The sequence below is a fragment of the Marmota monax genome, unplaced genomic scaffold (assembly GCF_021218885.2).
Source record: "Marmota monax isolate L192 unplaced genomic scaffold, Marmota_monax_Labrador192_F-V1.1 WCK01_AAM20220418_F8-fsc00314, whole genome shotgun sequence".
Taxonomy (NCBI): domain Eukaryota; kingdom Metazoa; phylum Chordata; class Mammalia; order Rodentia; family Sciuridae; genus Marmota; species Marmota monax.
Window position 1 is genome coordinate 254438 of NW_026692675.1, and position 25602 is coordinate 280039.

General features: G+C 35.6%; 1 protein-coding gene and 1 non-coding gene across 7 annotated transcripts; both read left to right on the plus strand.

Annotated features, from left to right (window-relative positions):
• Positions 1-2135: 2135 nt before the first annotated feature.
• Positions 2136-9829, plus strand: LOC124093948 (natural killer cells antigen CD94). Of its 6 annotated transcripts, none has more exons than XM_046446487.1 (8): positions 2136-2260; positions 4836-4946; positions 6190-6282; positions 6441-6503; positions 6820-6918; positions 7237-7388; positions 8453-8559; positions 9381-9829. In XM_046446487.1, the coding sequence occupies exons 2-8, from the start codon at positions 4940-4942 to the stop codon at positions 9490-9492; spliced, it is 633 nt and encodes a 210-aa protein (XP_046302443.1). In that variant the 5' UTR covers positions 2136-2260; positions 4836-4939; the 3' UTR covers positions 9493-9829. The 6 variants fall into 6 exon arrangements, with proteins under 6 accessions (XP_046302443.1, XP_046302445.1, XP_046302447.1 ...); XM_046446489.1 differs by having other exon boundaries at positions 8456-8559; XM_046446491.1 differs by lacking the exon at positions 6820-6918.
• A 2618-nt stretch (positions 9830-12447) lies between these two features.
• On the plus strand, positions 12448-12554 carry LOC124093965 (U6 spliceosomal RNA). The gene has a single exon (XR_006852088.1). It is a non-coding gene; the product is annotated as a U6 spliceosomal RNA (small nuclear RNA).
• The last annotated feature ends 13048 nt before the right edge of the window (positions 12555-25602 follow it).

A 25602-nucleotide genomic window follows, 5' to 3' on the forward strand; every position in this document is an offset into this window, starting at 1 on the left:
TCTCTCTCTCTTAATATACTGGGGATTGGATTGTACAACACTCTATCACTGAATTACATCCCCAGCCCTTTGTATTTTTTATTTTAAGACAGGGTCTCACTACATTGCTGGGTCTGGCCTTGAACTTGCAATCCAACTGCCTCAGTCTCTTGAGTCACTGGGATTTCAAGCATGCACTACTGTGTCCTGCTTGTCTATTTTTTTTTTTCATAAAGTAAACATATACATATGTTTTAGAAGTCCATAGTACAGAAGTCTTATGATGAAAATTAACAGTTCTGTTTTCCACTTGTGCTCACCTGGATCCTTCCCCCAGGTGTAGCATTTCTTTTCTGTTTTCTAGTTCTAGTCACTTTCTCTGGGAAGGTATATAAAGATACTTTATTACTTTTGCATCCAAGGATGAATCTCATACTTCTTTTGTCTAAACAAAACAATGGCTACTTTATTCTGAATTTTTAATTTTTATTTATTTTATTTCATTTTTGGTTGCTTAAGGCTTACAACAATTCTTGAATATGTCAAGAAACAGGGGTGACTAGATGTTAAATTATATGAATGTGATTTCCTTTGAAAAGAAATTACCTCCAGATAACAAAAAAATCCCAATTAGAATATCCCCTGGAAGCAGGAAATGTGTTAGTAGTCCTCTGCAAAGAGGGTGAATTTTTTTCAGACATTTACTCAACTCCCATAATGACTACACTAAGGGAAGCACTGGCATGAGTGGCACACGAGCATCTCCCAGCGTGGCCTCTCTTCTCACAGCCTGGTTTCCTCATGTCAGTGGCACACAGTCCTGCATCTCTGATCTCTTCTTTTATCTTCCTCACCCCTCCACGGTTACACCATTATGCTTATTCTTCTTTCCCTTATTTTCAGGGAGTTTCTCTTAGTCTTAAGGGCGGGAAACACCATTTTCACACATTTCCTCCTTTCAAACATGCAACCCCACATAGTCCCTGCATTTTAGAGAAGCAAAAAAATGCTGGAGTATTTATATGTCAGGTCTGGAGAATTCCTTTGTGCGAGTACAGGAAAGATGTCAGCACAGGAGGGGAAAAGAAAGCCCCAGACTAAGAGGTGCCAAAGTACAAATTTCCTATGGATTTGAGAAGGGGCAATGATAACTTTTGCTTTGAGTTCATATGAGTGGCAGAGGTGTTTGATTTTACATATACAATTTGATGCATTACTTCTCACTAACCACATGGATACAACTTACCAGTTCTCAAGAATATAGCACAAAGGATTGAACTGTCAAATTAGACTCATAAGAGTCATCACAGATTTCACCTAATATCCAACTTTATTAATAATTTCAGGGATACAGTAATTGTCAGGTAAGGACAGAGCAGTAAGTTGTCTGGTCTGCCAATGGGCTAACTTTGGCCCTTGCTTTCTGCTTTAGGAAACACTCTGACCAGACTAACAGATAACATGAGATCACAAAATAATGGATGGCTTTATTATTTACACAAAAATAGATGCTTTGGTCATGACACATCCTCTTTGGTCACTCAGATGGTTCTGTAACTTTTATGTCATTTTCTAGGAAACCTTGTTCCATCAACTCATAGATTATATACTAACTTTTTTTTAAAAAATAAACAATTTAGACAGGCAATACTTGTTGCTAAAAACATGTCACAGATAAGGATTTTGCTAAGAAAAATCTACTAGTTTTTGATAACAAGCTTATCATTAGCAAGTTTACAAAAAGCTGTTTCCAGGTCAGGATCCTTTCTTTATTTCTCAGGAAGACCTTCCTACCTCTGAAAAGGAGAGTGGACAGCAGACTGGTGACAGCAATTTTCTTTCCACTCAGAGCATGCACATATTTGTCAGAAGTAGTGAGACCAAAATAAATTCCCATTTGGATCTATTGAAACATGGACTGCTAGAATGTTGTGCAACATTTTAGTTATAAAATGTTGAGAAAAGATTTCACCATTCATATATTAAATGGACATAGTTTTCTTTTCGCCAGGTCTTTGCTCGAGTTTGAAAGATGTTTGAGTTATTGAAGTCATCATTTGCTTTAAACAAGGGCACTGGAAATTATGGGGAGGAAGGGTGTGGTTACTTGCAGTGGACACCAGAGGAGGGGAGGAGCTGCAAAGGGAGATGCATCTTTGAAAAGAAGACATAACTTTTCAAAAATAAATTTAGCTCTAGTGCAGCTGAACTTTCTGTGAAGTTTCAGTTTGGGATCTTTCTGCAACAGACTCACAAACGTTTTGAGTGCAAAGTTTATTTGGTATGTATATCAAGTAAAGGTAGGAAACAGACTGTTAATTTAGGAAGGGGAAGGCAGAACAAAATAAATGTTCTCTTACTCTCCATCTAGCTACTTGGAGGAAACTGGAGTTGACACTGTTGAGGGATTCTGGGAAATGGGATAAAGAACAGTTTTCAAAACTTCTTTGCTTAGGGCTAGTGTTGTCTGGACTATAACAAATCTGGAGATTGACTGATTGAGGTTCACCCTGGTGATAACTATTTAGCACTTCTAGACTGCCATGTGTGAGAGCAGCAAGGCTTTCAGTGGGTTTAAGAGGGGGAAAAAAAAACATTTCATAGAAACAGAGATGCTGATACTATTGTTCCAGAGTTCCCCAAATATTCCAAGGGATATGGGCAGGACAATGAAAAATTCTGCTGCAAATAGAGATGTGTGGTAGGGATCCTATGGCATGAAATAATTTACTGTCTAGATACAAAAAGGAATCAAAGGATCAACCAGGACTGACAATTTAGGAAGAATTAACTGTGTGCTTACTGGTATGTATTCAGTTGTCTTATTTGTGTCTTGGGCCTATTGTTCTTGAATCAAACATGTCTTTACCGGATTTTTACTTCTGAGTCAGTGAACTAAGATGAAAAGGAAAAAAAAAAAGTCACTAGTACGAGTCTCACAAAGACAGTCTCACCAATTGGTCTGAAATTTTTCTAAAGGTGGTTCTGTTAGTGTTGAAGTTTAGTGTGATCTCTACTTCAGTCCTGTTACAAATTGGTACCATTTAAATCAAAATCTGAAAGCAAAATCCTAAACTATTTTGTAGTTAAGGCAATTTTACACGAGATTAAAAAAATGAGCAAAATCAGACAACTTTATGCTAGTTCAGCTTTGTCTTGCTCCCATCCTGAAAAAGAATAGAGATCAAGTGATTAAAGGATCATTTATAAATCACTTCTTTCCATTAGGATGTGCATAAAATCTGAATGGAGGAATTTTCATGACTATGTTCTCTGGTAATGATTTATATTTTAGCAATTTTAGTGGTTCTGTGAAATCAGCTATATGCACACAATGCAAATTAAACAGATGAAACTTTTAACTTCATGGCTAAACTTCTGACTTCATGGAAATGAAAATCAAATCACAACCTTTATTTTGGCATTTGTATTATTTTTCTTTTGGGGTTGAAAATCTCTTATAATAAAACAAATGTATAGCAAATTATATTGCTTAAAAATACACATAAAACACAAAAAGCTGACATGGGAGTCTTATTTTGTGTGGGGATGAATGGTAGTGGGTGTCTCCATAGACCCAAATCCCTGCTCTCGAGCGAGACTCTTATTCTGCCACACCTGTTTCATAATTGGTTACTCATGAATAAGGTTACTCTTTTGGGGGTGGGGTACCAGGGATTGAACTCAGAAGCACTCGACCACCGAGCCACATCCCCAGCCCTATTTTATATTTTATTTAAAGACAGGGTCTCACTGAGTTGCTTAGCGACTCGCCATTGCTGAGGCTGGTTTTGAACTTGTAATCCTCCTGCCTCAGCTTCTGGAGCCACTAGGATTACAGGCACATGTTATGGCACCCAATAAGGTTACTCTTCTGAGGACAAAAAAGTGAACTAAAGTATATATATATATATATATCATCTGAATAACACAATAATTATAATAATCCATGTTAGTAAAAATAAGAATTATAGAGCAACTAGTCATATACAATGGTCAAGTCATGTTGAAAGAAATGTCTAAACCTAATGTGAATGAGGCACTGACATGTTGATTTAGAACACCTGAGGCAGTGTTGGAGCACAGGCATGTGCTTTTGTGTGCATGCGTGCACATACCTGTGTGTTCATAAAGCAGTAGTGGGAAGCCACTCTGGTTCCACCTTTTGGCCTGGGTTAATGAGGCAGAAACAGAATAAGACATGGAAGTACTATCCAGTCTGTGCTAAAGAAATGAAATTAATGTCTCCAAAATACATACATACAAAGAGATGGGCTTGGTTTAAAATATATCGCATGTGTGCTCTGGAGAAAGACTGCCTGGCTTTCAAGTTTCAGGGACCTTGATCAAGTCACTCAGCTCTACTAGGTCTCATATTACCCATTACTAAAATGCGACTGTTTTTTGTATCTTGATTATTTAGCCATTTTTTAGAAGTTAATTTTAAAAAATTTTTAGATGTCAAGGTTAAAGCTACATGCTTTAAACTGTGCACAGTACAAGGTAAATAATAAAGATTATTATTAAGAGAAAGATCAGCATGGAACTTTATTATGCTAAATAAATTTATCACTGGTTTGCACATATTTTTCCCTACTTTCCAAATAATTTTTAAGACAACTTTTCTGCACAAACATTGGAAAGAACTCCTTCTCACCTTCTTGTGTTCTGGTTCAAGTGTTTCCATTACAAAAGTATAGTGAGGATTTCCTGTATTGTGGTTCCTAGAGCATCTTAGAAGCTTGTGATTTTTACCACTTCTTATTCATATCACTATCTATACCTATGCTTCTCATTAATAGATGATTCAAGAACATTATTTTAATACACAAATTTTCTTTCTCTTTTATATTTAGTTTCTCCAGCCTTAGCCTCCTGCTCAGCTTCATGATCTAACACCATTCCTGCTAAGGCAGACACATTGTGTCTTCTCTCCATCAAGCCGGGAACTTCTTTTCAAATGGCAGGTATGCGCAGCCTCATCATAAAATTGAAAACATAAAAAACAACCAGAAAAATGCATCTCATAGATTAGCTAATTTCAGAACAGTGCTTTAAAATTTAAAAAGGATGTTTAGGCTTTCTGTCTATTAGTCACCTTGCATTCATTTTACTTTCCTGATTCTTCATTTTGTAAGTCATGTGTGATTTTATAAAGTAAAATCTTTTGTAAACTTTTCCAACGGTTCGAGTGCCTTCTGATAGGGTACCTCTAAATTTGTAATAAAACATGAACATAAGTGGTTCAATGGTAAACAACAAATTTCTAGCACTGAAATAGAGAATGTCAGATTTTAATGACACGGTGCTTCAAAGTCTTTAATTTAATATTTGTCATGTGACATTCAAAAATGACACAGACTGACACATTGTACTGTTGTTATAGACAATATCACTCTTTGAGGGTGTACTAATTTAATTCAGAATCTACTAATGTTGAAATGTTTTAGAGCAAAAGAAAAAAATTTGAATGAGATTTTTTAAAAAGCATAAAGAAAAAAGTCACTTATGTGTCATAATTCAGTGTGCTGTGTTGAACTTGGGCCTCCAACCCACACAGTGGTTGTGCCATCTCTCATCACACAGTTTCAGAATGCTCCCAAGTTATCTCACCTATAGTACCTTCAGAAACCTGTTTATTAGAGCAGATCTTGCATTGAAATTAAGGAGGGGCACAGTCCCTAGTAGTATTCTTGTGACAATGACAGAATATGTCAAATAAAAGACTCTGAACCTAGACAAAATTTGATTTGATTTGTAAGGTGGATATTTACTAGCCTTAATACTTTTTTTCCTCATCATCTAATGGTAATTATATTATATATCTTGTGATTTTGTTGAAAGAAAAACAGTAAATGTCTGTTATATAAGCTCATCAAACAGTTTGCTGCCTGTTGATCTCTTCTTACAGCAGATATTTTGACTTCTTTGCCAAGGTAAAAGATAAGTGAGAAATCTACTTTACTGAGATAGAACTCATAGAAAAGAACATGCATGAATTATCTCACTGAAGAATAACATATATAAAAATGTTGGTATTGGTGGCATTTTGAACAAAATGTCTTCATTTTCCAATCTTCAATTGGAAAGATATCTCTGTTACCAAATGAAGAACTCTTTGGATTCAATCTCATTGGCTACTCCTCTTATGAACTTCAGCTCCTGTGTTTGTTCTTTAAATCATCATCACATACATTTTTTTCTCTACAGTTTCTCAGATCACTCTGTGGAGATTGATTTCTGGGGCCTTGGGAGTAATATGCCTTTTGTTGATGGCTACTTTGGGAATTTTGCTGAAAATTTGTAAGTTTTTCTAGAAAGTCTATATAAAGATCAAAATTGCAATTACATCATTTAATAGTAAATATTTCATTTTACTACTTTGTAATATTTGATTATTCCATAAACCTATTATTATTCCAAAAACCTGATTAAGTAAATCCTTAATGTTTTTTTAACAGCATATACTAAACAAACTATCCAACCAACATTCTCTCCAGGATCTATGATAGAACTCCAAGAAGGTAGGTTCCATTCTTTGCAAATTCTATGACTGATAAAGAATTAAAAAGACAGTATCTTGTTTTCACACACAGATGCATGAAAAAATATTGCAGTTAGTGACACAAGTTTGCCTGTTGATTGTAGGATAGTCACATTTCATAGTTCTCTAATGTAAAAATGATTAAATTACATTGAATGTGTATGTGTCAGTTGGCTTTCTAGAACTGTGACAAATATCTAAGATAATCAACTTCTACAAAGAAAAAACATATTTTGGCTTCTAGTTTTGGAGGTGTTAGTACCTAATTGGTTGACCCTGCTGTTTTTGGCCTATAGCAAGTTACCACATCATGGTGGAGTCACATGGTGGAATGGAACTATTCACATTATGGCAAGACAGTGGGAAGAGGCCAGGGCCCACTATCTCCTTCAATGGTATGCCCCCAGTGACCTAAAACTTCCCACTAGGCCCTGTATCACCTCCTGATGACACTAAGCAGGGAACCAAGTTTCTCACCCCTGGGTCTTTGGGGACATTCCAGGTCAAACCTAGCAGTGCACCATTATATATTTAAATAGAAAAAAAAAATGTTTCATTAGTTTGTGTTAATATTCTCTGAACCATAGTTTATATAGAAGATTCCCAAAGAATATTTGTAGAAAAACAATAATAAATGGCACACAATTTTTAAATGAATAAGTAGCTTTGAAAAAATTTAAATCTCCTGAGTCATCTCATTTTTTTTTTCTTAGTGTCTGACTGCTGCTCTTGCCCAGAAAAGTGGATTGGGCATCAGTGCCACTGTTATTTCATTTCTAATGAAAGAAAAACTTGGTATGAAAGTTTCCATTTTTGTGCTGCTCAGAATTCCAGTCTACTTCAGCTCCAAAGCAGAGATGAATTGGCATGTACTTTATTCTTGTTTCCTACATTTTATTTGAACCCATAAAATATGTTATATAAGCTGAATACTTTGATTTGTATTTCTAATCAGATAGAAAATAAATGGTTATATATATTTTTGAATGGTTATATTTGAACCAGAAACCTAACAATTTCAACCTGGAAGCAATCATTAAAACCTATATAAAATTCTTCAAAGATTGACATCATAACCATAAAAATCTGGATAAATACCACAAACTTGTCAGCAAGAATTCAAAGAATAAGCAATAAGTCATTATTTTTACATGTTAATCAAAAAACCAAAAAAGTGACTTTAGAAATTTGAGTTATTCTAATCTAGTGTATAATTTCCTTTGTAATTATATAGCTTTTGTCAATCTTTCTGTAATATAATATAGAAGCAGTAGTATAGTATGTTATCATAAAAATTATCAAATTCTTACCAAAAAATGACAAAATTCTTAAGGTACAGGTAAGATCTGTGCTGAGCATAGGGTAAGAAGGTTGTATTCATGAGATTTATCCTTCAAGATACTGTAAATTTGGAATCAAATTTGATCATTGCTCCTCTCTGAAGGAAGGGTTATATGAAAACTCTTAAGTTCATTTATGATGTTTCTCATTCTTTCGGGAAGTAAAATTTGGATTCAATCTCATTGGCTTCACAAATAAATGGGTCTAATAAATTAGAAATTTGAGGCATGTGACTATAAATTAGAAGCTAAAAATAATTTCAGATTATGTAATGGACAGGCTGAATCTTATTCTGAGCTCTAACTTTCTTTAAAGTATTATTATAACCAGACTGGTGGTACATGCCTGTAATCCCAGTGGCTCAGGAGGCTGAGGCAGGAGGATCACAAATTGAAGCCAGCCTCAGCAATTTAGCAAGGCCCTAAGCAACCTAGCAAGACTCTGTCTCAAAATAAAATATTAAAAGGGGTTGGGATGTGGCTCATTGGTTAAGCGCCCCTGGGTTCAATCCCTGGTACCAAGAAAGAAGTATGGAATAATCCTAGAGTAGATTCACATTTGATTAATACGCTTGTCTTTGTCTTGAAGCAGGGTTTCATGAACTCCTCTCAATCCTTTTTTTGGATTGGACTCTCATATAGTGAAGAACATGGTGCCTGGTTATGGAAGGATGGCTCATCTCCCAATCAGGATCTGTAAGTTTCTGGCCATTAAGGCCTTTTTTTTGCTTCTTGTGAATTTATCCTTAGTTAGTTCTGACTAGGGAAGGTCACATCCAGGCAGGGTGATTGTAGCTAATATTACCTGTGCAGGGCATGAATACACGTAAAACAAAAAAGACATAACCATAGATCCACCGAGAACACTCCTCAAGTTTAGGTTCAATGGCATGAAAGTTAGTGTACTCTTGTTGACAGATACTCCTTTTTTTTTTTAACCTTAGTACAAGCACTTGGAAGTATACATGTATGCACTGAGCCATCTAGAGAAACAATATTTATTATTTGTTCTGATAAAGACCCAATATTATTAGCATTCTCCTGTTTTTCAAATATTCTGGGCTTATTTTCTATGTTATCTTTAAATGTAATGTTCATTCATGAATATAGGATTTGTAGAGTCATACAATGACAAAGTTCATTTATCATGTTTTTCATTCTTTTGAGAAGTAAAATGAACAGGTTTGTTTTCCCAAATTAGGTCAACTAATATTTCTTAAACCAAGTAGAAGTAAAACATCATACATGTAAACCATTTATGAGCAAAGTAAACAAAACAGAACAAAACAAAATAAAAAATTAAAAAACCGGTGGCCTCAATCTACTGAGTATAAAGAGAATAACTGAATTTTGTAAAGTATTGTATGCTAAAATCATAATTACGGATATTGAAAAAAATAATAGTTTGCTAATATATCACTTAAAGCTTTTAAAAGTTCTACCATTTAATAAAATAATATCCCTGAACATTCATATTTCTTTTTTTCCATGCTAACATTTTCTTTTTTTTGTTATAGATTTCCATCATCAGAAACTTTAAATCCAAAGTCCTGCATAGCATATAATCCAAGGCAAAATATTTTGGATGAACCCTGTGAAAATACAAATGGCTTTATCTGTAAGAAATAACTTAGTTAACTGTTTCTTGGGGTGGTGAGGATGGACAGTAAAGGTCTAGGCTTGCAAAGAATGGTATCTTTACCTCTAATTTTTTAAAAATCTACTTCTGGAGACTATAAAATGTTTTCAATTGTATTTTATCATACAATTTTTATGTATTTGAAACCATATATTTTAAAATCGATGGAATTTGAACATCCTCATTTGAGAGACAAGAATTAAGATAAAGAATTTCATGAATATATTGATTAGATGCATATTTTACATTGAATGTAATTTTATACATACACTTGTATAAATACTCTCTGAAAATATTTAAATAAAATTTAATTCACACCAAATAATATATATCAGACATGTCCTTTCAATCTTCAATATGGCTATGGCATACTAAACTGAGAAGTGTTAGGCTCATCTCACTTTCTGGAAGTTAAAATAATTTTTAATGTTCTTTGTTGTTTCCTTCTGAACATACATGTATATTCATACACACACATATATACACACATGTATCTATTTAATTTTAGAGCTGAAAATACAGTATAACAAATTCCTCATATGTATCACTGTTTGAGAAGAGAACCTATCTCTAAGTCCTGTCAATGGTCTTGAGTTATACAGAATGATTGTAAGCAAGTGTTTGGTCAAACATTGGTTCTCATGGGATTGCTTCCATATTTTGTAAGGGTAAAGGGAATTTATGCCCTAGTCACATGAATTTATTTCTTTACTCCACAGGTCTTTCTTGTCTTATGCTTATCTTCCAGGTAACAGAATCATTTACACATGAATAAAAGATCCTATTCCTCTTCCTGAAATTATGTGTCTAACACTAAACCATTCCTTTTTTGGGAAGGTAGAGAACAACCCATTGACATACTGAGGGATTTCTGAGTATGTCAAAGAAGGGGTTGGGACAACATAAAGCTTATTGCCTGTGATGTGGATGCACTTTTCTTGACATTACAATTGTCAAAAGCTCATATTCTTTCATAAGTGTTGCATGTGCACGTTAAGAAATTTGTTTTGATATCTCTACTTGCTTTATGTCTTTATATTTTAATAAAATAACAATAATTAAGAACCCCAAAATTATTCCTAACATATAAAGAGGCACATTTAAGAAAGGACCTCCTAAATTTGATTTTTCACATTATAAATATAATAGTTCTACACACTGAACACTACACATTCTTGTATGAATATTGACTTAGGAAAGAATTCACCTGAGTTACATTAGAAAAGATACAGGGTAGAATACCGTATCTTTAAAATGTTTAACTTGGACCAAGAGAGTTTTTACACTGTATTTTGTGAAGATTAGAATGTTCAGAGGATTTTTGTCCATGTGATCACAAAGTAATGTTTCTAATTATTATTTTCAAGCATAGTGCTAACAAACTCTTAAGAAAAATAAACAGTTTTGGGTACTCACTTCTTCATCTGCCTGTCCTATTCCCATGAGGCAATTCCTTCTGCTTTTATTTTGCTACTTAAAGTGACAAATGAACCAAAGCTGACTTATGTGCATTGTTTTTTTCTAGTACAAACCTCAAAAGCTTAAATTAATTAATCAAATTTAAATGGAAAGATAGCATTGCATGTTTTTAGAGTGTACAGTGTTATTTTTTAAATATATTTCTTTATTTTTATGTGGTGCTGAGGATCGAACCCAGTGCCTTACACGTAGAAGGCAAGCACTCTATCACTGAGCTACAGCCCCAGCCCCAGTGTTATGTTTTTAAGTGTACATTTTGGATGGGTTATATCTGGCTTCTTAACTAATGTGTCAACTCATGTAGTTATCATTTTCTATGGTGTGAACAAAAATATTTTATAATTTTCAATAATACAATATATCATCATTAACTGTCATTATATTGGTGTAAAATAGATCTCTCAACATTTATGCCTTTGATCTAACTGACATCAACTGTTTTCATGTAGCCACACACAATACAGGTTTACATTCTTACTTTTCACATCATCACTCCCTCAGATATTCAGAGACTGGTCTTCCTTTTTTTTCTGAGCATTCATCACAGCTGCAAGAGTAATGGAAAAATAGAAAGTTTTAAATATGTTTTTAAATATATATTTAAAAATATATTTAAGTATATATTTAAACGATGTTGGATGCTGTCTATTTTAGAGAGTAAGCTATGCCAAAAATTGTCTCCAATGGGAGAAGAAAATTACTTTTGCCTCCCAACTATAATTCATATGTTATTTTTCAGCTCTCAATATTTCAGGGCATTTTGATGGCTTAAAAGGAGAAGACTATTCACCAAACAGTGTCTCTCTCACATGGTATCATATTAGTCATACTCAGTCCAAACTCATCTGGCCTGCTTCATTTTTCTCTTCTTCTCTTTATTATTGTATTCTGATTTTCTTCATTCTGAAAATATCTTTGTAGTCTTTGGGGCAGGATAGAATTCTTTGTTACATAGACCGTCTTAACAAAAATTTCCCCTCTAATATAATATTTCTAATATATTTTCTGGGGAGAGACACATTCTCCCCCACACTCCCTCCTTCCCTCCCCATTTCCTCCATCCCCCACTCCTTTTACCAAGAAATAAGAAAGTGTGGATGGAAATATCTAGTTCACTAACACTCTATATGCTAGAGATGGAGCAGAATAAGGCAAGTAAATGTGAAAAGTACACATATAATAGTAGAATAATTTTGCCTAGAGCCACTTTGTATTCTCTTAATTTCACACATAACTAAAAATAATGAAAAAGCAGAAAGTATAAATATAATGAAGACAACAACCTTGGAGAGAAGGAGAACAATAGAACACTATGTCTCTGAAATGCTTATCCAAGTTCCCAAAATTCTAGACAAGAGAACAGGAAAGCAAGTCTGGACCAAGGTATCCAGATACATAGATACATATTATCTTTTATTCCCCCAGAAACATATACTTTTATTTTTTTAATTTAAAATATTTTTTTAGGGCTCGCTTCAGCAACACATATACTAAAATTGGAACGATACAGAGAAGATTAGCATGGCCCCTGCGCAAGGATGACACGCAAATTTGTGAAGCGTTCCATATTTTTTAAAAGCTACAAGAGAAAGGAAGCAGATTACATTTAGGGGTAAACCAATCAGGATAACAGCTGATCTTTCAACACAGACTCTGAAAGCTAGAAGATCCTGGAATAACATATTTCAAACACTGAAAGAAAATGGGTTCCAACCAAGAATTGTGTATCCAGCGAAATTAAGCTTCAGGATGGAAGATGAAATAAAACCTTCCACGATAAACAAAAGTTTAAAGAATTCGCAGCTAGAAAACCATCTCTTCAAAACATCCTCTCCAAAGCATTACAGGAAGAGGAAATGGAAAATAACAATGAATACCAACAGTGGGAGGTAGGAGAGTAAAGGTGGGGGGAAATAATCAAAGAGGAAAACAAACCATGTTTAGTAACAGAAATAAACAAATATGGCTGGAAGAACAACCCATATCTCAATAATAACCCTAAATGTTAATGGCTTAAACTCACCAATTAAGAGACACAGGCTAGTAGAATGGATCACAAAACAAGACCCAACAATATGCTGCCTACAGGAGACGCATTTGATAGGAAAAGACATACATAGGCTGAAGGTGAAAGGTTGGGAAAAATCATATCACTAATATGGACTTCGGAAACAAGCAGGAGTGTCCATACTCGTATCAAATAAAATAGATTTCAAGCCAAAGTTAATCAAAAGGGATGAAGAGGGACACTACATACTGCTTAAGGGAACCAGACACCAACAAGACATAACAATCATAAATATTTATGCCCCAAACAATGGTGCAGCTATGTTCATCAAACAAACTCTTCTCAAGTTCAAGAGTCTAATAGACCACCATACAATAATCATGGGAGACTTCAACACACCTCTCTCGCCACTGGACAGATCTTCCAAACAAAAGTTGAATAAGGAAACTATAGAACTCAATAACACAATTAATAACTTAGACTCAATTGACATATATAGAATATACCACCCAACATCAAGCAGTTACACTTTTTTCTCAGCAGCACATGGATCCTTCTCAAAAATAGATCATATATTATGTCACAGGGAAACTCTTAGACAATATAAAGGAGTAGAGATAATACCATGCATCTTATCTGATCATAATGGAATGAAACTGAAAATCAACGATAAAAGAAGGCAGGAAAAAGCGTACATCACTTGGAGAATGAACAATAGGTTACTGAATGATCAATGGGTTATAGAAGACATCAAGGAGGAAATTAAAAAATTCTTAGAGATGAATGAAAACACAGACACAACATATCGGAATCTATGGGACACATTGAAAGCAGTTCTAAGAGGAAAATTCATTGCTTGGAGTTCATTCCTTAAAAAAAGAAAAAACCAACAAATAAATGATCTCACACTTCATCTCTAAATCCTAGAAAAAGAAGAGCAAAACAACAGCAAAAGAAGTAGAAGGCAAGAAATAATGAAAATCAGAGCTGAAATTAATGAAATCGAAACAAAAGAAACAATTGAAAAAATTGACAAAACTAAAAGTTGGCTCTTTGAAAAAATAAACAAAATTGACAGACCCTTAGCCATGCTAGCGAAGAGAAGAAGAGAGAGAACTCAAATTACTAGCATACGGGATGAAAAAGGCAATATCACAACAGACAATTCAGAAATACAGAAGATAATCAAAAACTATTTTGAATCCTTATACTCCAATAAATTAGAAGATAGTGAAGGCATAGATAAATTTCTTAAGTCATATGATCTGCCCAGATTGAGTCAGGAGGATATAGACAACCTAAACAGACCAATATCAATTGAGGAAATAGAAGAAACCATCAAAAGACTACCAACTAAGAAAAGCCCAGGACCGGATGGGTATACAGCAGAGTTTTACAAAACCTTTAAAGAGGAACTAATACCAATACTTTTCAAGCTACATCAGGAAATAGAAAAAGAGGGAGACCTTCCAAATTCATTCTTTGAGGCCAACATCATCCTGATACCTAAACCAGACAAAGACACTTCAAAGAAAGAAAACTACAGACCAATACCTCTAATGAACCTAGATGCAAAAATCCTCAATAAAATTCTGGCGAATCGGATACAAAAACATATCAAAAAAATTGTGCACCATGATCAAGTAGGATTCATCCCTGGGATGCAAGGCTGGTTCAATATATGGAAATCAATAAATGTTATACACCACATCAATAGACTTAAAAATAAGAACCATATGATCATCTCGATAGATGCGGAAAAAGCATTCGACAATGTACAGCATCCCTTTATGTTCAAAATTCTAGAAAAACTAGGGATAACAGGAACATACCTCAATATTGTAAAAGCAATCTATGCTAAGCCTCAGGCTAGCATCATTCTGAATGGAGAAAAACTGAAGGCAATCCCTCTAAAATCGGGAACAAGACAGGGATGCCCTCTCTCTCCACTTCTGTTCAACGTAGTTCTCGAAACACTGGCCAGAGCAATTAGACAAATGAAAGAAATTAAAGGCATAAAAATAGGAAAAGAAGAACTTAAATTATCACTATTTGCAGATGATATGATTCTATACCTAGCAGACCCAAAAGGCTCTACAAAGAAACTATTAGAGCTAATAAATGAATTCAGCAAAGTGGCAGGATATAAAATCAACACGCATAAATCAAAGGCATTCCTGTATATCAGCGACAAATCCTCTGAAATGGAAATGAGGACAACCACTCCATTCACAATATCTTAAAAAAAATAAAATACTTGGGAATCAACCTAACAAAATGGGTGAAAGACTTATACAGTGAAAACTACAGAACCCTAAAGAGAGAAATAGAAGAAGATCTTAGAAGATGGAAAAATATACCCTGTTCATGGATAGGCAGAACCAACATCATCAAAATGGCGATATGACCAAAAGTTCTCTATAGGTTTAATGCAATGCCAATCAAAATCCCAACGGCATTTCTTGTAGAAATAGAGAAAGCAATCATGAAATTCATATGGAAAAATAAAAGACCCAGAATAGCAAAAACAATGCTAAGCAGGAAGTGTGAATCAGGCGGTATAGCGATACCAGACTTCAAACTATACTACAGAGCAATAGTAACAAAAACAGCATGGTACTGGTACCAAAACAGGCGGGTGGACCAATGGTACAGAATAGAGGACACAGAAACCAATCCACAAAACTACAACTATCTTGTATTTGATAAAGGGGCTAAAAGCATGCAATGGAGGAAGGATAGCATCTTCAACAAATGGTGCTGGGAAAACTGGAAATCCATATGCAACAAAATGAAACTGAATCCCTTTCTCTCGCCATGCACAAAAGTGAATTCAAAATGGATCAAGGAGCTTGATATCAAATCAGAGACACGTCGTCTGATAGAAGAAAAAGTTGGCTACGATCTACATACTGTGGGGTCGGGCTCCAAATTCCTCAATAGGACACCCATAGCACAAGAGTTAATAACTAGAATCAACAAATGGGACTTACTCAAACTAAAAAGTTTTTTCTCAGCAAAAGAAACAATAAGAGAGGTAAATAGGGAGCCTACACCCTGGGAACAAATCTTTACTCCTCACACTTCAGATAGAACCCTAATATCCAGAGTATACAAAGAACTCAAAAAATTAGACAATAAAAGAACAAACAACCCAATCAACAAATGGGCCAAGGACCTGAACAGACACTTCTCAGAGGAGGACATACAGTCAATCAACAAGTACATGAAAAAATGCTCACCATCTCTAGCAGTCAGAGAAATGCAAATCAAAACCACCCTAAGATACCATCTCACTCCAGTAAGATTGGCAGCCATTATGAAGTCAAACAACAACAAGTGCTGGCGAGGAGGTGGGGAAAAGGGTCCACTTGTACATTGCTGGTGGGACTGCAAATTGGTGCAGCCAAATTGGAAAGCAGTATGGAGATTTCTTGGAAAGCTGGGAATGGAGCCACCATTTGACCCAGCTATTCCCCTTCTTGGTCTATTCCCTAAAGACCTAAAAAGAGCATGCTACAGGGACACTGCTACATTGATGTTCATAGCAGCACAATTCACAATAGCAAGACTGTGGAACCAACCTAGATGCCCTTCAATAGACGAATGGATAAAAAAATGTGGCATTTATACACAATGGAGTATTACTCTGCATTAAAAAATGACAAAATCATAGAATTTGCAGGGAAATGGATGGCATTAGAGCAGATTATGCTAAGTGAAGCTAGCCAATCCCTAAAAAACAAATGCCAAATGTCTTCTTTGATATAAGGAGAGTAACTAAGAACAGAGTAGGGACGAAGAGCATGAGAAGAAGATTAACATTTAACAGGGATGAGAGGTGGGAGGGAAAGGGAGAGAGAAGGGAAATTGCTTGGAAATGGAAGGAGACCCTCAGGGTTATACAGTGGAGGGGGTAGAGAGAGAGGAGGGGTGGGGAGGGGAGAGGTGGGGAGGGGGGATGGTGGAGGATGGGAAAGGCAGCAGAGCACAACAGACACTAGTATGGCAATATATAAATCAATGGATGTGTAACTGATGTGATTCTGCAATCTGTGTATGGGGTGAAGGTGGGAGTTCATAACCCACTTGAATCAAAGTGTGGAATATGATATGTCAAGAAATTTGTAATGTTTTGAACAACCAACAATAAAAAATTAAAAAAATAAAAATAAAAAAAAAAGAAATTAAAGGCATAAAAATAGGAAAAGAAGAACTTAAATTATCACTATTTGCAGGTGACATGATTCTATATCTAGCAGACCCAAAAGGGTCTACAAAGAAACTATTAGAGCTAATAAATGAATTCAGCAAAGTGGCAGGATATAAAATCAACACGCATAAATCAAAGGCATTACTGTATATCAGCAACAAATCCTCTGAAATGGAAATGAAGACAACCACTCCGTTCACAATATCCTCAAAAAAAAAATAAAATACTTGGGAATCAACCTAACAAAAGAGGTGAAACACTTATACAATGAAAACTACAGAACCCTAAAGAGAGAAATAGAAGAAGATCTTAGAAGATGGAAAAATATACCGTTCATGGGTAGGCAAAACTAACATCATCAAAATGGTGATATGACCAAAAGTTCTCTATGGGTTTAATGCAATGCCAATCAAAATCCCAACAGCATTTCTTGTAGAAATAGAGAAAGCAATCATGAAATTCATATGGAAAAATAAAAGACCCAGAATAGCAAAAACAATGCTAAGCAGGAAGTGTGAATCAGGCGGTATAGTGATACCAGACTTCAAACTATACTACAGAGCAATAGTAACAAAAACAGCATGGTACTGGTACCAAAACAGGCGGGTGGACCAATGGTACAGAATAGAGGACACAGAAACCAATCCACAAAACTACAACTATCTTGTATTTGATAAAGGTGCTAAAAGCATGCAATGGAGGAAGGATAGCATCTTCAACAAATGGTGCTGGGAAAACTGGAAATCCATATGCAACAAAATGAAACTGAATCCCTTTCTCTCGCCATGCACAAAAGTTAACTCAAAGTGGATCAAAGAGCTTGATATCAAATCAGAGACATGGCGTCTGATAGAAGAAAAAGTTGGCTACGATCTACAGTCGGTGGGGTCGGGCTCCAAATTCCTCAATAGGACACCCATAGCACAAGAGTTAATAACTAGAATCAACAAATGGGACTTACTCAAACTAAAAAGTTTTTTCTCAGCAAAAGAAACAATAAGAGAGGTAAATAGGGAGCCTACACCCTGGGAACAAATCTTTAGTCCTCACACTTCAGATAGAACCCTAATATCCAGAGTATACAAAGAACTCAAAAAATTAGACAATAAGAGAACAAACAACCCAATCAACAAATGGGCCAAGGACCTGAACAGACACTTCTCAGAGGAGGACATACAATCAATCAACAAGTACATGAAAAAATGCTCACCATCTCTAGCAGTCAGAGAAATGCAAATCAAAACCACCCTAAGATACCATCTCACTCCAGTAAGATTGGCAGCCATTATGAAGTCAAACAACAACAAGTGCTGGCGAGGAGGTGGGGAAAAGGGTCCACTTGTACATTGCTGGTGGGACTGCAAATTGGTGCAGCCAATTTGGAAAGCAGTATGGAGATTTCTTGGAAAGCTGGGAATGGAGCCACCATTTGACCCAGCTATTCCCCTTCTTGGTCTATTCCCTAAAGACCTAAAAAGAGCATGCTACAGGGACACTGCTACATCGATGTTCATAGCAGCACAATTCACAATACCAAGACTGTGGAACCAACCTAGATGCCCTTCAATAGATGAATGGATAAAAAAATGTGGCATTTATACACAATGGAGTATTACTCTGCATTAAAAAATGACAAAATCATAGAATTTGCAGGGAAATGGATGGCATTAGAGCAGATTATGCTAAGTGAAGCTAGCCAATCCCTAAAAAACAAATGCCAAATGTCTTCTTTGATATAAGGAGAGTAACTAAGAACAGAGTAGGGACGAAGAGCATGAGAAGAATATTAACATTAAACAGGGATGAGAGGTGGGAGGGAAAGGGAGAGAGAAGGTAAATTGCATGGAAATGGAAGGAGACCCTCAGGGTTATACAAAATTACATACAAGAGGAAGTGAGTGGAAAGGGAAAAATAATACAAGGGGGAGAAATGAATGACAGTAGAGTGGGTAGAGAAGAGGGGAGGGGAGGTGAGGGGAGGGGGGATAGTAGAGGATAGGAAAGTCAGCAGAAAACGGACACTAGTATGGCAATATGTAAATCAATGGATGTGTAAATGATGTGATTCTGCAATTTGTATACGGGGTAAAAATGGGAGTTCATAACCCACTTGAATCAAAGTGTGAAATATGATATATCAAGAACTATGTAATGTTTTGAACAACCAACAATAAAAATTTAAAAAAATAAAATAAAATAAAATCAACACCCATAAATCAAAGTCATTTCTGTATATCAGTGACAAATTCTCTGAGAAGGAAATGTGGAAAACTACCCCCATTTACAACAACTTCCAAAAAAATAAGATACTTGGGAATCAACTTAAGGAAAGAGGTGAAATATCTATACAATGAAAATTACAGAACCCTAAAGAAAGAAATCAAAGAAAACCTTAGAAGATGGAAACATCTACCTTGCTCTTGGATAGGCAGAATTAATATTATCAAAATGCCATATTACCAAAAGCACTATACAAATTTAATGCAATTCTGATCAAAATCCCAATGGAATTTCTCATGGAAATATAAAAAGCAATCATGAAATTCATCTGGAAAAATAAGAGACCCAGAATAGCTAAAGCAATCCTTAGCAGGAAAGAGTGAAGCAGACATCACTATACCAGACCTTAAACTATCCTACAGAGCAATAGTAACAAAACAGACTGATAGACCAACGGTACAGAATAGAAGACACAGATACTAACCCACAAAATTACAATTATCTTATATTAGACAAAGTTGCCAAAAACATGCATTGGAGAAAAGATAGCCTCTTCAACAAATTTTGCTGGGAAAACTAGAAATCCATATGCAACAAAATGAAATTAAACCCCTATCTCTCACCATGCACAAAACTCAACTCAAAGTGGATCAAGGACCTAGGAATAAAACCAGAGACTCTGCATCTAATAGAAGAAAAACTAGACCCTAATCTTCATCATGTGGGCTTAGGCTCCAACTTCCTTAATAAGACTCCTATAGTGCAAGAATTAAAACCAAGAATCAATAAATGAGATGGAATCAAACTAAAAAGTTTCTTCTCCGCAAAAGAAACATTCTGTGAGGTTAACAGAGAGCCTACACCCCTCACACATCAGATAGAGCACTAATTTCTAGGGTATATAAAAAACTCAAAAAGCTAAGCACCAAAAAACAAATAACCCAATCAAAAAATGGGCCAAGGACCTAAACAGACACTTCTCAGAAGAGGATATACAATCAATCAACAAATATATGAAAAAATGCTCATCATCTCTAGCAATTGGGGAAATGCAAATCAAAACTACTCTAAGATATCATCTCACTCCAGTCAGAATGGCAGATATTATGAAGACAAACAACAATGTGTTGGGGAGAATGTGGGGAAAAGGGTATATTCATACATTGTTGGTGAAACTGCAAATTGGTGCAGCCAATATGGAAAGCAGTATGGAGATTCCTTGGAAATTTGGGAATAGAACCACCATTTGACTCAGCTATCCCTCTCCTCTGTCTATACCCAAAGGATTTAAAAACATCATAATATAGGGACACAGCCACATCAATGTTTATAGCAGCACAATTCACAATAGCTAAACTGTGGAGCCAACCTAGATGCCCTTCAGTGGACGAATGCATAAAAAAAAATTTGGCATATGTAAACAATGGAACTTTACGCAGCAATAAGTGAGAATTAAATCATAGCATTTGCAGGTAAATGGATGGCATTGGAGAAGATAATGCTAAGTGAAGTTAGCCAATCCCAAAAAAAACAAATGCTGAGTGTTTTCTCTGATATAAGGAGGCTGACTCATAGTGGGGTAGGGAGGGGGAGCATGGGAAGAATAGATGAATTCTAGATAGGGCAGAGGGGTGGGAAGGAAGGGGAGAAGACAGGGGATTAGCAAGGATGGTGTAATGTGATCGACATCATTATCCAAAGTACTTGTATGAAGACATGAATTGGTGTTAACATACTTTATATACAACCAGAGATATGAAAAATTGTGCTGTATATGTGTAATAAGAATTGTAATGCATGCTGCTGTCATTTATTTAAAAAAAAACAATAAAAAAGAAAGAAAGAAAAGAAAAAGCCAAAAATATTTTTTTATATTTTTGTTATTTTATTTGTTCTTTTTAGATATACCCGACATCAGAGTATATTTTGACATATTATACACACATGGAGTATCACTTATTCTAATTAGGATCTCATTCTTGTGGTTGTACATGGTGCAGAGTTACACTGGTGGTGTATTCATTTATGAACACAGGAAAATTATGTCTGATTCATTCTACTTTCTTTACTATTTCCATCCCTCCTCCCCTTCATTCCCCTTTGTCTTTTTCCAATGAACATCTATTCTCCCCACCTCTCCTTAAGGTGTGTTAGCATCCACCTATCAGAGAGAACATGCAACCTTGGATTTTTGTGGATTGGCTTATTTCACATAGCATGACAATCTCCAGATCCATACATTTCTGGCAAAAGTCATAAAGTCATTCTTGTTTATGGCCGATTAATATTCAATTGTGTATATGTACCACATTTTTTTTTATCCATTCATCTGTAGAAGGGTACCTAGTTTGGTTCCATAGCTTAGCTATTGTGAATTGAGCTGCTGTAAAGATTGATGTGACTGAGTCACTCTAGTATGCAGATTTTAAGTCCTTTGGTATAAGCTAATTTTTTCTTTGGCTGTGAAGAAGTTTTTTGTTTGAAACTATCCAATTTATTTATTCTTAATTTTACTTCTTGCACTTTAGGAGTCTTGTTGGAGAACTGGGTTCCTAAGCTGACATGATGAAGATTTGGGTCTACATATTCTTCTAATAAGAGCAGGGTCCTTGATCCACTTTGAGTTTTGTGCAGGGTGAGAGATAGGGGTTCAATTTCATCTGGTACATATGGATTTCCAGTTTTCCCAGCACCATTTGTTGAAGAGGCTATCTTTTCTCCAATGTATGTTTACAGCACCTTTGAATAGTATGAGATAACTGCAGATGCATATTATCTTGAATGATAATGATTGTCTCTCGAATCTGCTAAGAATAAGAGCAATTTAATGTTATCTGTAGCATTCTTGTATGCATGGTAAATTTGGGGGAATGTTGGCCATACAGGAACAAAGTAAGCTAAGCTAATGATGTCAGTGCTTCTGTAGCCTAGCTTATAAAACCCCTCTCTTTGTGGTAACTGGCATGGATCAGAGCACTATGGAAATAGAAGTGCTTATCTAGTCAGCCTCCACTGGACAGAATGTCCTGAGGAATAGGTGGTTCTGTCTTTTGACAAGACCTACATGCATCATGAGCAAAGAAGGTGCACCTGTGCAACTGGTAGCCACTGAACGCTGTGGTGAAGCACCTGTCCAGACCATTGCCTCTGGACTTTCCCCATAAGCATTTTTTGGATTAGCCTAATCAGTTATCCCTCACCTTCAGGTGTCTTCACTGACCTCTCACAATGTATCTTTCTACTCAAGCATAACTAGGCTGTGGATGTTACAATAATGTCTAATTTCAGTGTGTGTGCATCCTAACAGGTAAAAACTCAATAAAGCATGTGTTATAATTGGGCTGCAAGATACCCACCAATTGTGCACTTGTCTAATTTCCTTCCAAATTATATTTGGGTTGATCTGTGTGACCAAATCACTGCAGTAGAAATGATAGTATGGCATTTCTGAGGCTAGATCATAAAGATAAATTTCTTTCTTTCTTTCTTTCTTTCCTTCCTTCCTTCCTTCCTTCCTTCCTTCCTTCTTTCTTTCTTTCTTTCTTTCTTTCTTTCTTTCTTTCTTTCTTTCATTTGGTTTCCCATGATCAGTATCATGAACAGCCCTGTTGAAAGCACCATGTGTTAAGGAACTTAAGCCTGTTATGGACAGCCTGCAAGGATTGAAGTCTATTTCCAACAGCCATGCAATGGAGACTTCTTTGCAAGTATGTTCTCTACCACTAATCAAGCTTTCAGACAAGTTTACCCCAACTAAAGATGGCAACCTTATGATAAACTTTGAGCCATTTTAACCTTCTAAGCTGTTTGAAGATTCCTAACCCTCAGAAACTATTTGATATAACTGTTTATTCTTTTAAGCTGTTAAGTATTAGATTCATGTGTTATATAACAATAGGTAACAAATAATTATTTTGGTAACTGAAAGGGAGGTATTGTCATAAAGGGGAAAAAAATCAACATTTTGTAGTGCTCTGACTTGACAGTAAAGAAAGCTATAGGGACTAGAAAGTCTGGAGGTTTCTGGTGAGTGCCTATAGAGAAATGAAAATATGTTACTAGAAACCAAAAGAAGTTGCTTTCTCTTTTAGTGCAGAAAACTTATCACTGCTGTTGTCATTCGTATTGTGGAAGGTAGAAAATGTGCTTAATGAATTGAGAGAACTCTCTAAAGTTATTGCTGGTCAGATTGTTGAAGATACTGCCTGGTTTCTTCCTACTAGTTATGATGTTAGAAGATAGGTATTGTTTGGGGCTGGGGATGTGGCTCGCCTGGCATGCGTGCGGCCCGGGTTCGATCCTCAGCACCACATACAAACAAAGATGTTGTGTCCACCGAAAAATAAATAAATAAATATTTAAAAAAAAAAAAAAAAAAAAAAAGATAGGTATTGCAGTGGAAGGATTTTAAAAGTAAAGGGACCCAGAGCTTGTGGGTTTTGAGATATGACCTCTTCAAATGTCAAAAAAAATTAATTTATTTTTTAAATTAATTTTTTTAATTTATATATGATAGTGGAATGCATTACAATTCTTATTGCACATACAGAGCACTATTTTTCATATCTCTGGTTCCATAGAAAGTATATTCACACCAATTTGTGTCTTCATACATGTACTTTGGATAATAATTTCCATCACATTCCACCATCATTTCTAACCCCATAACCCCTCACTTCCTCTCCCACCCCTCTGCCCTATCTAGAATTCATCTATTCCTCCCATGCTCCCACTCCCTATCAGCCTCCTTATATCAAAGAAAACATTCGGCATTGGCTAATTTCACTCAGCATTATCTTCTCCAACTCCATCCATTTACCTGCAAATGCCATGATTTTATTACCTTTTATTGCTGAGTTGTATTCCATTGTCTATAAATGCCACATTTTTTATCCATTAATCTATTGAAGGGCATCTAGGTTGGTTCTACAGTTTAGCTATTGTGAATTATGCTGCTATACACATTGATGTGGCTTTGTCCCTGTAGTATGCTTTTTTTAAGTCCTTTGTGTATAGACCCAGGAGAGGGATAGCTGGGTCAAATGGTGGTTTTACTCCCAATTTTCCAAGAAATATCCATACTGATTTCCATATTGGCTGCACCAATTTGCAGCCCCACCAGCAGTGTATGAGTGTACTTTTCCCCCCACATTTTCGCCAACACTTATTGTTGTTTGTCTTCATAGTAACTACCATTCTGACTGGAGTGAGATGAAATCTTAGTGTAGTTTTGATTTGCATTTCTCTAACTGCTAGTGATGAAGAACATTTTTTCATGTGTTTGTTAATTGATTATACATCATCTTCTGAGAAGTGTCTGTTCAGGTCCTTGGCCCATTTGTTGATTGGGTTATTTGTTTTTTAGGTGCTTAGCTTTTTGAGTTCTATATAATACCCTAGAGATTAGTGCTCTATCTGATGTATGAGGGGTAAAGATTTGCTCCTAAGATGTAGGTTCTCTATTCACCTCACAGATTGTTTCTTTTGCTGAGAAGAAACTTTTTAGTTTGAGTTCATTCCATTTATTGATTCTTGATTTTAATTCTTGTGCTATAGGAGACTTATTAAGGAAGCTGGGGCCTAATCCCACATGATGGAGATTACGCCCTACTTTTTCTTCTATTAGACACAGGGTCTCTGGTTTTATTCTTAAGTCCTTGATCCATTTTGAGTTGAGTTTTGTGCATGGTGAGAGATAGGGGTTTAATTTCATTCTGTTGCCTATGGATTTCCAGTTTTCCCAGCACCATTTGTTGAAGAGGCTATCTTTTCTTCAATGCATGTTTTTAGCACCTTTGTCTAATATATTTTTAATTTTGTGGGTTAGTCTCTGTGACCTCTATTTCATACCATTGATCTACCAGTCTGTTTTGGTGCCAATACCATGCTGTTTTTGTTACTATCGCTCTGTAATATAGTTTAAGGTCTGGCATAGTGATGCCACCTGCTTCACTCTTCCTGCTAAGGATTGCTTTATCTATTCTGGGTATCTTATTTTTCCAGATGAATTTCATGACTGCTTTTTCTACTTCTATGAGGAATGTCATTTGATCAGAATTGCATTAAATCTGTATATTGCTTTTGGTAGTCATTTTTATAATATTAATTCTGCCTATCCAAGAGCAAGGTAGGTATTTCCATCTTCTAAAGTCTTTTTTTAAGAAGATGGAAAAAATTAAT

Bases quoted from the DNA above. Each gene is read 5' to 3' on its own strand.
- LOC124093948 (XM_046446487.1), top strand. The intron at 6,919-7,236 runs GTATGCCCCCAG...TTTTTTTCTTAG, and splicing joins GCCCACTATCTCCTTCAATG to TGTCTGACTGCTGCTCTTGC. The intron at 8,560-9,380 runs GTAAGTTTCTGG...TTTTTGTTATAG, and splicing joins TCATCTCCCAATCAGGATCT to ATTTCCATCATCAGAAACTT.